General features: G+C 37.3%; 1 protein-coding gene across 2 annotated transcripts in view; it reads right to left on the bottom strand.

The window, feature by feature from the left end:
* PTPRR (protein tyrosine phosphatase receptor type R) overlaps positions 1–17,340 on the bottom strand; it is a 348,363-nt gene that overhangs the window by 213,978 nt on the left and 117,045 nt on the right. The window contains exons 1-2 of one of the 2 annotated variants that reach the window (XM_072655375.1): positions 14,358–14,491; positions 9,912–9,987 (exon numbers count right to left, since the gene is read on the bottom strand). The exons of the other annotated variant lie outside the window; for it this stretch is intronic. Of the exons in view, the coding sequence (XP_072511476.1) occupies positions 9,912–9,944 (33 nt within the window). The 5' untranslated portion in view covers positions 9,945–9,987; positions 14,358–14,491. Of the gene's footprint in view, positions 1–9,911; positions 9,988–14,357; positions 14,492–17,340 lie in introns of those variants that run through there. 2 annotated transcript variants of the gene reach the window in all.

Consider the following 17,340-nt stretch of genomic DNA (forward strand, 5'->3'; position numbering starts at 1 on the left):
GGAAGTCCTTGTCCCAAAGCAGACTGAATAGGAAGGCAAACCCCAAGAGAGGGTTGCTACAGTGATGGCACCCTGGGGTGGGTGGCCCTGGGGCAGTTGTGCTATAGAGATGTGCCTCCCCCATGGATGTTGGGCATCCTGAGGCAAAGTCTCATTCAACCCAGGGTAATTACAGTTCCATCCTGACAGTAGTAGTTCATGTAGCTGACCTTTGCTTTCTGAATTGTGGCTGATAAACAATGTAAGTGAATGTCCTTGTTATTTCAACACTCTCCTTCCTGCAAAGGTTCATAAACTAGAACTTCTCCTATCTTTCTATAAGCCTCTGAGTCCCAGACTTCCCAGAGAGGTCACATTCTTGTGCCCTAGTGAAAATTAAGTGAAAAGGCAAGATTGCCAAGGATGAAGTCATGACAAGCAACAAGTTCACCAGTAATAAAGTGATTGTCATTACACAGGTTGGGTTGGGCACATGCATAAATTGTATTGATAGCTGAACACTTGAATAGTGAAGCAAGCTGATGCAGACATAAACATGAACAGGGAAAGGCATTTAAACAGTTTAATAGCTTCCTGGGAATGCAGCCTCAAGAAAAGTAACTTGACCACAGTTGGAATAATCTTGTTTATTCACAGACCTGGTCACAGCCCTCCTGTACTCAGACCTCTTCAGTGGCTCCTGATTGTCTACTAAATAAAGTTTGAACTCTTTTGTAAGTGGCAGAGTGATGGTTCCAATCCATTTCCTCTGATTTTAGGTCTAATATTGTTTCCACTTTGTTGTGCTACCTCCATAATGATAATTAAGAAGAAGAAGTAACATTTATACAGGACCCTCTGTGTTCAAGGCACTGTGCTAAGTACTTTACAATTATTATCTCATTTTATTTTCACAACAACCTTGAGAGAGAGTTTCTATTATTACCCCATTTTACAGATGAGGAAAATGAGACAGAGGTTGAGACTTGCTCAGGGTTGCATAGATAGTAAATGTCTGAGGTTGAACTTGAACTCAGGTCTTGTTGATTTCAGGCTCAACACTCTAGGTGCTGTACCGCTTAGCTGCTCTTTACTTGTGTCAGATCAAATTTTAGATGTGATTTCCAAAAATTAAGTGCCATCTTATATTTATATAGAGCTTGAAGCTTTATAGAATGTTACACAGTTGTGTGATGTCTTCAGGAAATTTGAAAAGGAAGGAAATTTTTGTATGGATAAAGATCAAATCTATACAAAGACAGTAGATGTTGATTCCCTAAAAGCATCTACATGAAATCACCCTGACGGAAGGACATTTTGAGAAGTCAAAAACTTGGGTCTTTGGATATAATCAGTGCTATCTCCTTACCCTATCTAATCTCCTCCATATATTTATAACAATTCTGGTAGCTTGTGGATGTATTACATAGTGGGGAATTGCCAAAGTCCAGGAAAGTTCAGTGTTATATTCTGGAATTTGGAACAGCATCAGAGGATAATTAGAAATCCAGTCCATCTTTGCTCATTCTCCTAAAGACTCCAGGTGGTAATTTAATTGTAACTCCAACCCCAGAGGTACCACAAAAGTCAGAGTACTGGACTCCTGTCCCAGTTCTGCAGTTTACTACATCACTTAGGGCAAGTCTATCACTTCTCTGGGCTTCAGCATCCTCATCTGCAGAGTGAGGAGACTGTATTAAATTATTTCTAAGGACTCTTTGACTTCTACCATTCTATTATTTAATGATTAAAAAAAAAACACTCTTCATCTATTAAACCTAAGAAAGCAAATCAGCACCATGGATAGAGCACTGGAACAGGACTTATGAAGGACTGAGTTTGAATCCACCCCAGATACTAGATATGTGACTCTGAGGCAAGACATTTAACTTCTCTAGACCTCAGCTTCTTCATCTATAAAATAAGGAGACTGGTCTAGGTGGCCTCTAAGGTCCCTTTCACAGCTGGCTCTCTGAAATTCATGTCTTCAATATAATTGATTACAGGTCTTCTGAAGACATTTTTCATTTATTTTTTTCTTCCCACTGATTCAAAAATACACAGGTATCCAGAAATTTCAGTCAATATAATGTTATAAATATCATGTTTACTTGCATATTAACTGTTCACAGGAGGAGTTAAAATTCATTATTTATTTCACTTTAAAAAAATTATAAAATCTAATTCATCACTTAATAACTTCAACAAACTATACAAATAGAAACTTGAAGTCTGAAATCTCTATTAGAAAACACTGTGCAATTGTGAAAACTCTTTGTTAAGTTTAAAATGCTTATTTTATCTAATTTGCATTTTAGCACAAATTTTAATTTAATGTATTAAACTTTAAGATGACAAACTGTTAAATCATATGTCCACAGTAAAATGCAGTATCTTATCTGTTGAATAAACTTTTGTTCGTGGACTTTCAATTAATACTCAGTTTTATGAGAATACTTAATCATAAGCTACTGTTCAAAGAAAAGCAATGCACTAGTTTAATAAGAAAAAATAGCCACTGTGAAAATTGTACCAAGTGCTTTCCAAAAAATGAGATTGGGTACAAGCTAAAGGCAATTGATGCAGATTTGTGAGATTTAGAAAAAAATTAACATCGTTCACAATTGTTGTTCACTTAAGTCCAACTCTTCATGACTTGAGGAATATGTTGTTCATGGGTTTTTTTTGGCAAAAATACTGGAGTGATTTGCCATTTCCTTCTCCAACAGATTAAGACAAACACAGGTTAAATGACTTGTTCAGGGTCACACAGTTAGTAAGTGTCTGAGGTTGAATTTGAACTCAGGTCTTCCAGACTCTATCTACTGAACCACCTATGTGCCTCAAAGGCAAACAGAGGTTAAGTGACTTCGCTAATAAGCATCTGAAGATGGATTTGAATTCCGGTCTTCCTGACTCCAGGCCCAGTGCTCCTTCTACTGTACCATCTAGCTGTCCCATTCATAATTACTTGTAAACAAATTCAAAATCACAACTAATCAAAGAAATGTAAGTTAAAACAACTTTAGAAATGACCTTAGAACTATCAAGCTCATAAAAAAAGTGGTTTAAAAAGATGACAAACTCAATGTTAACTGGGATGTGAGTAAACAAGCTTGAAAAATCCTTAGTGGAATTGTGAAAATATTTGCACATTTTGGAAAATTATATGAATTCAGGATAAGATGGTGAAGTAAAAGATGATAGAGGGAAGTGGTGCTCACAGGTCAAATAGCAATCTAGAAATCTAAAAGGAAACAAAAGTTAGTTCCACCATCCAGCTTGGGACCATAAAGAAATAAGCAGCCAAAAATTTTTGAGTACGGGGAAAGGAACCAGGAGGAATTGTCCAGTTGGTCAGTTTGAAGAACTGATGAAACATGGTCTAGCTCTTTGCTCTCTCTCTTTTCTTCCCTTTTGAGTATGTCTTGTGGGCCTCACATAGTCTCTCTGTTTCTGTCTCTGTGTCTCTGTCTCTGTGTCTCTCTCTGTTTGTGTGTCTCTCTGTGTCTCTCTCTCTGTCTCTGTCTCTGTCTCTCTCTGACTTCCAGTAAGAAGATGTGTCAAATTTCTCTCCTTTCTCTCCCTCTCCACTCTCATTGGCCATGACTGCTATAAACATATACCAGTGAGCATATGTGTTTGCTGAGGTGAGCTTGAGATTGGACCTGAAATCTCTAGCTCCTCCTCCTCTTCCTTCTTCTTCTTCTTCTTCTTCTTTTTCTTTTTCTTCTTCTTCTCTCTGTCTCTCTCTGTCTCTCTGTGTCTGTCTCTGTCTCTGTCTCTCTCTCTCTCTGCCCTCTCAATCCAGGTCACCAAATTGTGCCACCATCTTGAGAGACGGAAATTGTCCAATTGAATAACTGCCTTATGAGTTCAAGAAATTGGAAATTCCTGACTGCCAGGTCCCCAAGTACACATACTTCCTGAAATACACCCTTTCCTAGAAAAGACACACTACTTTTAAGAGATGTTGCCAGGAGTTTATAGCCTAAAGAACAAAGAAAGCTTGTCACAAGATCAAGACATGTGAGTCACGTAAACAATATTGGTCAGAAGTGAAAGTGGATAAACAATATTGTTGGCAGCCCCAGAAAGTGTCTTTGCCTCCTGGGAGAGAATAATAGGAGGGATGAGCTACTTTTCTGTCTTTAAAAGATTTGTTAATGCTTGCTTAAGAAGCTTTTGTGTTTTAAGAATTTCTTTCATGGTGGGGGGGAATAAATAGCTAGTTTATGCAAGATAATCTACTTTGTACTTTGTGCATCTTTTTTTTTTTTTTTGAGGAAAAGCACTTTGATCCATTTTAGGAGAGATACTCAACATGAGAGACACATAAGTATTGTTTCCAAGTTTTTCCCTGGAGTTCTATTCTTTGGTGGGGACATAATGAATTATAAAGTTTGAGAAAAGCTTGACTCCCTGGGGAGCTAGGGATAATGTTGTAACCCCCTCCCCCCCAAAAAAAGAAGATAGTCAATGAAGCACAAAAGGAAGTTCAGGAGGAAACAGATCAGCAGGAAGCTTTGAAAGTGACATGTTAAATTTATGATGTACTTTTTAAAAAATAGTAAGCTCTGCATAACAGATTTATAATTTTATACACAGTATTTTTCTTCTCTACTTTATGAAAATTTTCTTTTTCTGGTGTTTGTTAAGTTCAGAATAAAAATAATCAATAAGAACTGTACTTTCAAGTTGGGAGAAAAAAGAAAGTAACTAGAAAAAACTCATGGAAGTTATTATGTTCAATATTAGGCGATTATGAGAACACAAGCAATCACCAACTCATGTTGACTTTCTCATTTCCATCAAATATTTATGGGGGTAAACTATATTCAGATAAAGAGTGCCTGACAAAAAAATGAGGAATCAAACAGGTGATTACAGGTGATTTCCATAGTAAAGTCACAATTAACAGAGATCTCTAGAAAATAGCAATTCTATTGTGTTTATTGATTTAAAGAAAAAGATTTGGCTCTGTAGCGTCAAGTGGTAAAAGCTTTTCTCTTCTCACACAAGGTATATCTCATACATATGCTAAGATCATATAAGATTCTTTGAAAGATACAGCCACACAGATAGCTTTGATGCCAAGTTCTTTGATTTTTAATATCAAGCAGAGTAATTGTGTCTGTCATTTTCCTGGAGGCACCTAATGCAAAGTACAAGATTTATCCCGCATATAGAATTTTCAGGTGAAAAAGGGTTATTTTTTTTTTCCCTCTCCCACTTTGAAAGTATCTAGCTTAAAGTCAATCTTGTTGAATGGATAACACCAGCCTCCTAAGTGCCCCCTTGATAGATAGCAGCTGTGGGACCCAGTGTAGGTCTCATCATTCTATTCAATGCCCTCAGATTCTTAGCACAGAACAGCTGCAGCCCTATTTTGATAGGAGGAGTTTCCTGTCAACTCGCTAGTCTCATGAAATCTCAGATCCTCACGTGAAAACACACAGGTGCATCTCACTGCACATATGAATGAACAACAGAAAAACAGCAGTTGTTAATTGTCTTCTCTCTTTTCTCTGTCTCTGTCTCTCTATATATGTATGTATAATACATATGTATGTATCTGTATGTATTTTAAGTGACATATACATACAAACATAATATACATGTATAGCTTACTTGTTATACATTCTGTTAGATTATGAACTCCTTGAGGGCAAGAGTTACTATTGACTTTCTTGGTGTCCTCAGCGTTCAGTATAGTGCCTAGAACATAGCAGGGCTTAATAAATGACTGTTGACTTCTTGCTAAGGTTGCCCTTAAGGATTTTATATTCTAATATAGGGAGAGATATGTCTGAGTTGGGGCAATTGAGGAACTGCTTCTTTGGAAAACTATAAAAATGGTAACCTATCCTTTCTGGGAGCAATGGTAGACTTGATTTGTGTATAATTCCAGAACTAGGAAGCAGGCTGGTAGCTTCCGCCACCCGCCATGGTATTGTTCAGGCTAGTGAGAAGATGGCTAATAAGTGAAATGTGTCTAGAGCCAGGCCTATATGTCATGGGGACTGACAACTATCAATCAAGATAGTAGAACCTCCACGGTGAGAGTTTCTAGAATAAAAGGTTCCTCTTCTCTGGGCATGGATTCTGGTCTGGAAGGCATGGGGCTAACTATGGTAGGTGAATGAAGCATGCCAAAAGAAACTCATTATTAATACCCTTTCTAAATAATTAGGTGCTAATTTCAGAAAGAAACTGTATGTATTCTTTTCTTACACAGAATCATCTGAAGATGTTATCTAATATCAAAATTGTTTCCAGTGTAAATCCTCCAAATGATAAGGCAGCTTTTACAAAATAAAGACAGCCTATGACCTCTTACATAAAGTTACAATACCTAAATCCATGCAGTTGACAGATACTTTGTCATAGGTCACTGCTGGCTATATCTCATTCACACCAGGGTTAGAGCAGGTTAATCAGTCATCATTATCTCGGCACTATATTTAGAATAACCGTGATAGAGAAGACCGTGGCCTTATCTATGCTGTCTCAAAAGGCAAGGCACTTGAAAGAGCTAATCTCACTAATTTGCAAGATCTCTATATCTACATTGATTCTGTAAGCAGTGGAAAACCAGAAATGTCACGAATTCTCTTCATAAGTCTTTAAAAAAATTTACTGGAGAAATTTATTGAATTTTAACACTAACTGCACTGTTACATTGCCTGTCCAAATGGCAGTAATACAGGCTGGGGTTTTTGAAGTTTTTCTTTTTAGAATAAATATCACCCACATTTTCCAATACATCCCTTCTCCCACTCAAGGATCCCTTATAACAAAGGTAAAAGAGGGAGAAAACTACTCAGCAAAAATAGCCAACACTTTGAAAAAGTCTTAACATTATATGAATCCATATTTCTACCATTTCAAAGAAAGTAGAGAGGTATCTTTTTATATATCCTTTTGGGGGCCAATTTTAGTCATTATAATTAATCAGCATTCAGTGTCTGTTCATGTCTTGCCATTATTTCCATTTATACTGTCATAGTCATCATAAACATTGTTTTCCTGATTCTGTTTATTTTACTTTTCGTCAATTCATATAGGTACTCCCATTCTTCTCTGAATTCATATCCATTATTTCTTATAGCTATAGGTTCATATTGTTTTTCTTTACTTGACAGACATCAAACACATTTCCACATGTATAATCATAGAGCCATCTTGATGAATTACATTAGACTGACTGAACTTAGACTTTCAGCCAAATGCAATTCTTTATATGGGATCACATAAACTGAATTTGTGGGTCTGGTAGGTAGTGTAGTGGATGGAGTGCTGGGCCTAAAGTCAGGAAAACTCATTTTCTTGAATTCAAATCTGGCCTTAGACACTAGCAGTGTGACCTGAGTAAGTCATTTCATCCTGCAGTGGATAAAGTGTCATGTCTGGAGTCAGAAGACTCATCTGCTTGAGTTCAAATCTGGCCTCAGACACTTAGTAGCTATGTTCCTCTGGCAAGTCAGTTAACCCTGTTTGCCTCTACTTCTTCATCTGAAAATGAGTTGGAATAGGAAACAGCAAACTACTCCAGTACCTTTGCCAAGAAAACCCTAAATGGAGTCACAAAGAGTTGGACATAACTAAAACAAGTGAACAACAATAATAAATTGAATGAATTATTTTGATCAACTTGACTGGAAAAGATATTTTCTGTTTTTTTTGTGTTTTTTTTTTTTTAATAAATGGTTTTACTTTTATGCTTTCTATTGATTTGGTCAGTCCAGGTTGTCAAAATAGCTGAAGCTCTCATGCAGTATTAGGCTAGTTGAATAAACATATATGAATGAATGAAGAAATAAATGAATGAATGATTCAGTGTTTCTTTTTTTTAATAGTACTTTTTTGTTTATTTATTTTTAGTTTTCAACATTCATTTCCACAAAATTTTGAGTTCCAAATATTTTTCCCTTCTCTCCCCTCCCCCCACCCTAAGACACTATGCATTCTGATTACCCCTTCCTCCAATCTGCCTTTCCTTCTATCACATCCCTCCCTTCCCTTATCCCCATCTTCTCTCTTTTCTTGTAGGGCAAGATAGATTTCTATACCCCATTCCCTGTATTTTTTATTTCCCAGTTGTATGCAAAAACAATTCTCAATATTCGTTCCTAAAACTTTGAGTTCCAATTTCTCTCCCTTCTTCCCTCCCCACTGAGAAGTTTAGCAAATCAGTATAGGTTATATATGTGTAGTTTTGCAAAAGACTTCCATAATAGTCATGTTGTGTAAGACTAACTATATTTCCCTCCATCCTATCCTACCCCCATTTATTCTATTCTTTCTTTTGACCTTGTCCCTCCCCAAGAGTGTTTAGTTCTAATTACTCCCTCCTCCCATTTGTTCTCCCTTCTATCATCTCCTCCTTCCCACTTATCCACTTCTCCCCTACTTTCCTGTAGTGTATATTCCTGCTATACCAAATTGAGTGTGCATGTTTTTCCCTCCTTAAGCCAAATGTGATGAGAGTAAGCTTCACTTTTCCCCTCTCACCTCCTCCCTTTTCTCCTCCATTGAAAAAACTTTTTCTTGCCTCTTTTACAAGTGATAACTTTCCCCATTCCATTTCTCCCTTTCTCCTCCCAATATATTCCTCTCTCACCCCTTAATTTTATTTTTTAGATATCATCCCATCTTATTCAACTCACCCTGTGCCTCTGTCTATATATCCATGCATTTGTATAATCCTTCCAACTACTCAAATACTGAGAAAAGTTTCAAGACTTACAAATATTATTTTTCTATGTAGGAATGTAAACAGTTTAACTTTAGTAAGTCCCTTATGATTTTTCTTTCCTATTTGCCTTTCCATGCTTCTCTTGATTCTTGAGTTTGAAAGTCAGATTTTCTATTCAGCTATGGTCTTTTCATCAAGAATGCTTGAAAGTCCTCTATTTCATTGAATAACCACTTTTCCACCTGAAGTATTATACTCAGTTATTCTTGGTTTTAATACTACTTCCTTTGACTTCTGGAATATCATATTCCAAGTCCTTTGATCCCTTAATGTAGAAGCTGCTAGATCTTGTGTTATCCTGACTGTATTTCCACAATACTCAAATTGTTTCTTTTTAGCAGCTTGTGGTATTTTCTCCTGGACCTGGGAACTCTGGAATTTGGCTACAGTATTCCTAGGAGTTTCTCTTTTTTGGATCTCTTTCAGGAGGTGATTGGTGAATTCTTTCAATATTTATTTTACCCTCTGAATCTAGAATATCAGGGCAGTTTTCCTTCATAATTTCATAAAAGAAGATGTCTAGACTCTTTTTTTGATCATGGTTTTTGGGTAGTCCCATAATTTTTAAATTATCTCTCCCAGATCTATTTTCCAGGTCAGTTGTTTTTCCAGTGAGATATTTCACATTATCTTCCATTTTTTCATTCTTTTGGTTTTGTTTTGTAACTTCTTGGTTTCTCATAAAGTCGTTAGCTTCCATCTGCTCCATTCTAATTTTTAAAGAACTATTTTCTTTAGTGAGCTTTTGAACACCCTTTTCCATTTGACTAATTCTGCTTTCTAAAGCATTCTTCTCCTCATTGACTTTTTGGACCTCTTTTTCCAATTGAGTCCAATAGAGCCATTTTTTACAGGTATTTTATGGGCTATGGTGAGGGGTGGGAGCTTCTACAGGACCATCCTTTAACTCTGCCATTTTGGCTCTGCCCCCCATCAACATTTCTTAAGTGCTCACTATATGCTGAACATTGTGCTAAGCAATGGAGACACAAATACAAAAGTGAAATGGTATCAGTCTTCAAAGAGGACTGGTAGGAGAGATAATATATAAGGGGAAGCAGGGGAGTGAGTTCTGGTCTAGGAACATATTATGACATAAGGTATATCCCCTTGCCTGGAATGTCCCCTTCCTTATCTCATTTCCTCCCCATCCCTTAAAGTTCAGTCCAAATACCTCTCCTCCAGCAAAATGAAGCTTCTCCTTCATCCCTTCAGATGATTTAGTGCTTTGCCTTTCTTCTCTTTAATACCTATATCAGGAAATATTTTATATCATTATTATTTGTGTTGGTGTCTATTGTTGAGTCATGTCTGACCCCATTTGACCTTTTTTTTTTTTTTTTAGCAGAGATACTGGAGTGGTTTGCCATTTCTTTCTCCAGCTCATTTTAAAAGGAGGAAACTGAGGCAAACAGGGTGAAGTGACTTGCCCAGGATCATACAGCTAGTAAGTGCCTGAGGTCAGATTTGAACTCAGAAAGATGAGTCTTTCTGACTTTAGGCCTCATGCTGTATCCATTGCACCACCTACTTGCCCTATGTTGGGGTTTCATCACTTAATAGGATTGTAAGCTCTATGAAGGCAGGGATAAATTGGTAGCTTTCCCAGAACAATGTGTGCTACATACTGTAGCTGATTAATGCCTGATGAGTAAATTAATGAGAACATACACAGTATTACATATATTCATGATCTATGACCACATTTCCTTGATTTAACATTTTGTCATTTCCCAGCTGATGTCTGAAAGACTATTTTCCATATCATTTTTATGAGTTTTATTGATGCTTTTTGAGTGTGTTTGTGCATTTTTTAAAAAGCAGTCATTTCTTAATATCTGGCAGCACATCCACAAATAGAACAACACCCACTTGTATTTAAGGAGAATAGTTAAGCAAAACTTGCTTTAAAAAATTGGCATCTGACAGTTACGGTGTTCTGTACCTATGGTGTCACACCTCTCTATTGTGCCCAACTCTCTCCTTTTACAGATGAGGAAACTCAGTCACAGAAGTATCTGGCCCATGGTCATATAGCTAAGTGTCAAACGAGGGATTTGAGCCCAGATATTGTTGACTCTGAGACCTACTTTGTATCTACTAGCCCACCCTGCCTCTACAAATTAAACATCAGAAAAATGTATAAAATCTATATCCTATCTCTTCTCTACTACTAGGATCATGGACGTATCGTAATTCATCTGTACTCCCAGATTGCTGGCTCATTAATGGCTAATAGTGTGAATGAGAAAAAAATTGTTTTTAAATGAATCCTAAAAAGGCATCTGTGAAAATACTTGCCTTTACAGAGTTGTATTAATTTAACCAATTATGTTTGCAAAGACAGTTGTTTGAAGCTGCTGCTCTTTGTTCTTTGGGAATAATTTAATAATTCTGATCGTATCAAAACTTGCTTTACTCCTGGAAGAATCCTATGCCATCTAACCTGTCACACAACAAGGTAACTTCGAAGATGATTATTTAGGTAGCACAAATGTCCTTTTCAGTTCTATGATCTGAAGACACAGAAGTTTGACAACAGCTGCTCCCACATTTGTTAGCTGTGTCCTATTCTGCCACACCTCTACCCCATCTGTTATCCCCCTTATGTGTACAGGAATCAGAGCCAACACCTTCACAAATATAAAATGATGAGAGAGGAAAGATCATTCAACCATATAAAGACATAATAGTATCTACCAAAAGAACTTTCCAAATCACAGAGTGTTAGAGCTAGAAGAGACCTAGAAATGATCCGGACCAAAGACCTGAATTTTAATGAAAAAGAAACTGAACCTCCAAATTGCCCATGTTGCATCACACAAATTCACTGCAGCCTTTGTTCTAAACACAAAGCATGCACACTTTACAGTGAGCATGCCCTCAGGTTACATAATGTCAAGAATGCTTCCTAAAAAGGATAGAAAATGGAAAATGTTTAAGAAGTCCTGGGTTAGATGACCATTATGGTCCTTTACATCTATAAGTCTATGATCCTATGATCCATTTGAAGGCTGTGTCAACATGAATGTTGCCCAACTCTGGTTTTGTAACATTACATCCAGTCTTGAATGACAATCAAGTTTGGACTTTATTTAGTGGTCACTGAAGTGCCATGAAAGGTTTGGGGGCTTTGTTTTTAGGAAGACCACATAGTAATGGTATAAAGACTGAATTTGATAAGGGTGAGACTGGAAGAAAAATATAAAATCAAAAACTATTCTAATATTCCAGATAAGAAGCAATGAGTCCCTGAATTATAAGGGTAGCAACAGAAATCTAAAGAAAGGGAAAGATACGAAAGATAGTATAGACGAAAGACCACTGACTCAAGATTCAGAGGCCCTGGGTTCAAATACTTCCTTTGATCTTGAGTGTATGACTTCAGGCAAATGAATTAACTGAGGAAAGCCTCAGTTTCCTCATCTGTAAAATGAAAATCTTTTCTAGATCTATGATTTTAATTGTGCTCTAATGCTGTTTTGTTCTACTTTCAAACATTAGCTCAATCTATCACTCTGTATATAGTAACTCCTAGATGAAAAAGAAACTATAAGGAACTAGCTACATTCATCAAGTATTAAAATGGTCTTGAATTATTATATGAAAACTCTCTAAGTTTTACTTATGCCTCCTTGGTGCTGCATTATCTAATTTCTTCAAAGGGATAAAGACAGAATCCCCGTGAGTCATCTTGTGAGATAAACTAGGAATGGAAAGCATAGGCGCTACTGTTGATTTGTTTCTGGGAATTGCCGTAGAAAGACGATAAATAATCCTTTAAATGTAACTCTGATTTTCAAGCAATGTCATCATGAATTGCTGAACATCATTCTATAAGAACATAGAATTAGGACTAGAAGGAAACTGAGACCTATAAAGGGTAAATGACTTATCCAAAGTCACACAAGAAGTAAACAACATAGCCAAGATTTCAGCCCAGGTCTTCTGACACTAAGCTGAAGTTACTTGCTCCAATACATCCAGGTAAACATCTGCTTTTTGTATTTTCCGAAGGATTTATCTTGAAGCGTGTAAACCTACCCAGCGGTTTTTGCTCCTTCCTACAAGACCCCCAGTGACTCTCCAAGTCCGCTATGTATGAATCATCTTAGGAGAGAATTTCCTTTACATGATTCATTTCATCCTAAGTAGCCCTCCAATCAGAACTAGACTATTCATGCCCTAAATGTGTCTAGCATTTTAAATTACAATGAGAAATACAACTGCCCTCCATATTCCTATTTCCCCAGTCATACTGTATAATGATGTCTCTGCCTTTCATAGCAAGACAGAAGCATTCTGTGTCAATTAGCTTTTACGACCTTTTAGGCTAGAGAGTCAAGCTTAATTGAAATGCACCCTGAGAGTTCCATCTTACATGTCTTATCAACATTAAAAAGGGTCTGAATGAACTTATTAGCCTTCCAAAGAGCTTTGATTATTGAATATGGAGTGGAACATTGTCAAAGGGAAGTCAAACCATGCCCTCGAGTCTCATCTCTGCTTCTCTGAGGCAGCTTTGGACAGGGCTGGGGAAGCTTATTATTAAAAAGAATCTTACCTCCAGGAAAAGAGCCAAGTCTGAAGACAGAAGCTGAGTGAATTTCTAGCTGTTACCTCTCAACAGGCAAGGCTACATTTTTTTGGCCAACCAAGACAGAATGACAAAGAGACACTGCATCCCATGACATGTTTGCTGGACCTTGTTACAGACTCATCTATGTCAACTGCCTCCCAGATTGAATGTATTCTCCTTTATGTTTGGGCTGATTTATGTGACAGAAGCTACAGTAAACATGTTCTCAAGTAGAAAACCTTCCAGACAGCTTTCAAAGCAAAGGAATGACAGTAAAGGTTGTCACAGTCTGGCAGTGCATATAAATGGTAATATATACATACATTTAGTCTCCAGTGACTAGAAAGAATCTCCTGGGTAAATGTTAAAAATCAAATGCACATGCTGATACCTTCTACAAAACATCTCAAAGCATCCTCATGTTTGGGCTTGTGTCTCCATGGGTAAAGAAAAGCACAACTGAAGTAATTTAGGGAATTAGAGCTCCCAGAGCACTTCAACTTTAAATTTAATTTAAGTGAGTGCAGATATACCCCCACCCAACTTTTTTTAACTCTAAATTTTCTATTTGATCTGACCCAAGTATAGATTATAGCAGGAAGTTCAAACCAATAAAGGGAAAGGTTAATAATCCTATTGGCTATTTAGTGTTTTAATAAGTGTTCTAATTTGAAAGGCACTGTCACATGTCTTTCAATTTTCTCTGCCTTAATTAGCATGAAGAAAGTGCTTGATAGAGTCAAGAAAACATGAAGGCTACATTCCTCCCTCTGACACACACTATCTCTCCAGGTCACTAAGCTCCTCAAGGTCGGTTTCCTTATCTGGAAAGTGGGGATAATAAGGTACTTACCTCCCAGCGTTGTTGGGGGAATCAAATGAAATGACAAATGGAAGTGTTTTGTAAACTTGATAGCACCCTATGAATGTTAGTTATTATTACTGTTGTAATTGTTTATTATCATCATTATTTTAAATTATTGTACCCAGTCAAGATAAGAGTATTAGTCTTACCGTTCAGATACTGTCTCTGATACTAACCTATGAACTTTGTCAATTTCCTTCTCCTTTCTGTGCTTCAGGCAACTCCCTAGGACCAATAATTCAGAGCAGGGTGAGATCTGCATGTCTTGGCAGTTGGAATTCCCTTTGCTGTAGAGCAGTGGTAGCAAATTCAAATGAAAATGGGGACCAGCATTCCATTGTAAGGATCCCTACAGATCACATTTTGATTCAAGGGGAAAAAAAACCCAGCTACATATCAATATGATATTCTATTGTATTTTTATTTAATATGTTACGTTTCCCAATTTCATTTTAATCAGATCCCCATATGGCTCATCTGGCCTGTAAAGAAAAATATCATATGTTCTCTATAAGTCAAGTCTTCGTACAAGTGCTAGAGCTGAACACAGACTTTTTGTTGAATTTTGGGGTGCCACATTGAAACTGGGATTTTCTATGCTACATCTACCCTGCTGCCCAGCAGCACCCTCATATCTATGTCCAAGGGTCTCTGTTTGACTCCTCTGCTATAAAGCATCCCCTGGAATTCCTCTATTTAAATCATTACCCTTAAAGTGAACTCTGTCTGTGGGCTACCTCTTGAGGACAATTATAAATTCTCCTTCCTGCTTTTTGAAGGAGATTATATTTAGAAGAAGAAGATCCAGTTTTGAATCTGAGAAATCTTTGTTTTCCAGTCATGTAACTTAAGGCAAATCATTCTACCAATCTCAATTTTCTCATCAATAAAATTAGAGGATTAGACTATGCCATCTTGAAGACTTCTTCCTGCTCAAAATCTGTGATCCACTCTTCCCAGATTCACTGCATCCAGACTTAAGAAAATACCATCCCAGGTGTTAGAAGGATTAGTCTCTGAGGGATGGAAGATAATGGGATATTGACTTTTTTTCTTTGCCAGTGATTTTCATCACCATGAGCATCTTGCTCTCAGAGATTCAGATTCTGAATTTAGTTCAATAAACATTTATTAAGCACTTACTCTGTGCCAGGCAGAGCAGCTAGGTGGTGAAATGAACAGAGTACCTGACCTGGAGCCAGCAAGATCTCAGTTCAAATCTGGCCTCAGACTCTTCCCAGCTGTGTGACCCTTTGCAAGTCACTTAACCCTGTTTTCCTCAGTTCCCTCATCTGTAAAATGATCTGGAGAAGGAAATGGCAAACCACTCCAGTATCTTTGCCAAGAAAACCCTAAAATAAGATCACGGAAAGTTGAGCATTACTGAAATGACTAAACAACAAATGTGCCAGGCACTCTGCTAACTGGTCAGGATATAAAAAGAAGCAAAAGACAGCCCCTATCATCAATGAACTTACAGTCTAATAGAGGTGACAACATACAAACATATATGTATATATATATATATGTATATATACATATATATAATCTCAAGCTATATGTAGGATAAATATGAAATAATTAAAAAAGAGAAAGCACTGGAATCAAGAGGAGTTAAGAGAAACCTCTTGTAGAAGGTGGGATTTTAATTGGACTTAAAGGAATCCAGAGAGGTCAGTATTCTGAGCAGAGGAAGGAGAGCATTCCAGGCAAGGGAGGTAGGCTAAGAAAATTGCAAGAGCTGAGCAATGTTCCTCAGACACCCAGAAGGCCAGTGTCACTGGCTCAAAAGTATATGTTAGGGAGAAGAGTATAAGAACATTGGAAAAATAGGAGGAGGCTATGTTATAAAGGGTTTTGAATGCCATCTGTAACTTAGTTTCCCCATCTGTAAAATAGGGATAATAATAGTACATATTGCACAACATTCTTGTGAGAATCAAATAAGATGACATAAATAAAACAGTTTGCAAACCTTGAAGTATTATAGCACTTCTAACTCTTCTTTTTCTTTCTCTCCTTCTCTCCTTCCCTTTTCCCATTTCCTCCTCCTCCTCCATCTTCTTGTCTTCCTCTTCCTCTATCTGCTATGACAATATACCACCACTCTAAATACCAATGAGAATTCAGCTTCACCAGCAACAACAGCAGCAGCATGTATGGAATGAAAACTCCCTTGGCAAGGTGGACCCATCCAGCTGATGGACCACAAAGGACAAGCAGCCAGGCTCTCACACATATAAACCTTTTAGGTACATGAGCGTTTTCTCTTTCATGAAGCATTAGCATTGATTTGTGACCACAATGGACCACTTGTGAAAGTCATGGCCGTCTTAAGTGCTTTAAAGGAGGGGGAAAGAAAATCCATGAACCCACAGGTTTCAACTCCCTGAAGATCAGATCTATTTGTTGCCTTATGATTCTCTCTAATAATATCGCAATGCTTTTAGGAAAGATGGAGATGATTTCCCCAACACATCTCCCCTCTGAGTTAACTTCATTAACTATTAATGAAGGCAAAGAAACAAGGCTTTTCTTTACTTTGCTAATCACCCTCACAATGCTCTGTAGGAAGCAGAAGAGACAGTTTGCCTTCTTTATCTCTCTAGGAGGAAAACACAGGCATCTTCAATGTGGATAATAAGTATTATTCTGCAATATGTCCCTGTCACAGAGAAATCCCATGCTAAATGGCTTTTATATTATATTCAAAGATCCATTTCTATTGTCAGAAAACCTGAACAAGAAGAATAAACAACCAAATAAGGCCCATGATGAGGCAATAATACTCTCTCAACTCAGTCATTTCAGAAACATAGAACGAAAGGTGGGAGGTCATGGTATGTACGCCATGATGCCACTTGATAATAATGGTAATAATGACAGTAGACTTTTATAAAATGCTTTAAGGTGTGTGAAACATTTTACATCTGTAATCCCATGGAGTTCTCACGACAACCCTGTGAGGTAAGTGCTATTATTATCTCAGTTTTTCAGGAGAGGAAACTGAGGCTGAGAGCAGTTGAGACTTGTCCAGAAATAAATAGGATTCTAGAACTCTAGAACACACTAGAATTCACAGTCCCATATCTTTGATCTATATCTTCTTCTGGGAAAAAGATGATGTTCTCACCAGAAGTCAAACCTTCACACAAGTAC

Source organism: Notamacropus eugenii, chromosome 3 (genome assembly GCF_028372415.1).
Source record: "Notamacropus eugenii isolate mMacEug1 chromosome 3, mMacEug1.pri_v2, whole genome shotgun sequence".
Taxonomy (NCBI): Eukaryota; Metazoa; Chordata; class Mammalia; order Diprotodontia; family Macropodidae; genus Notamacropus; species Notamacropus eugenii.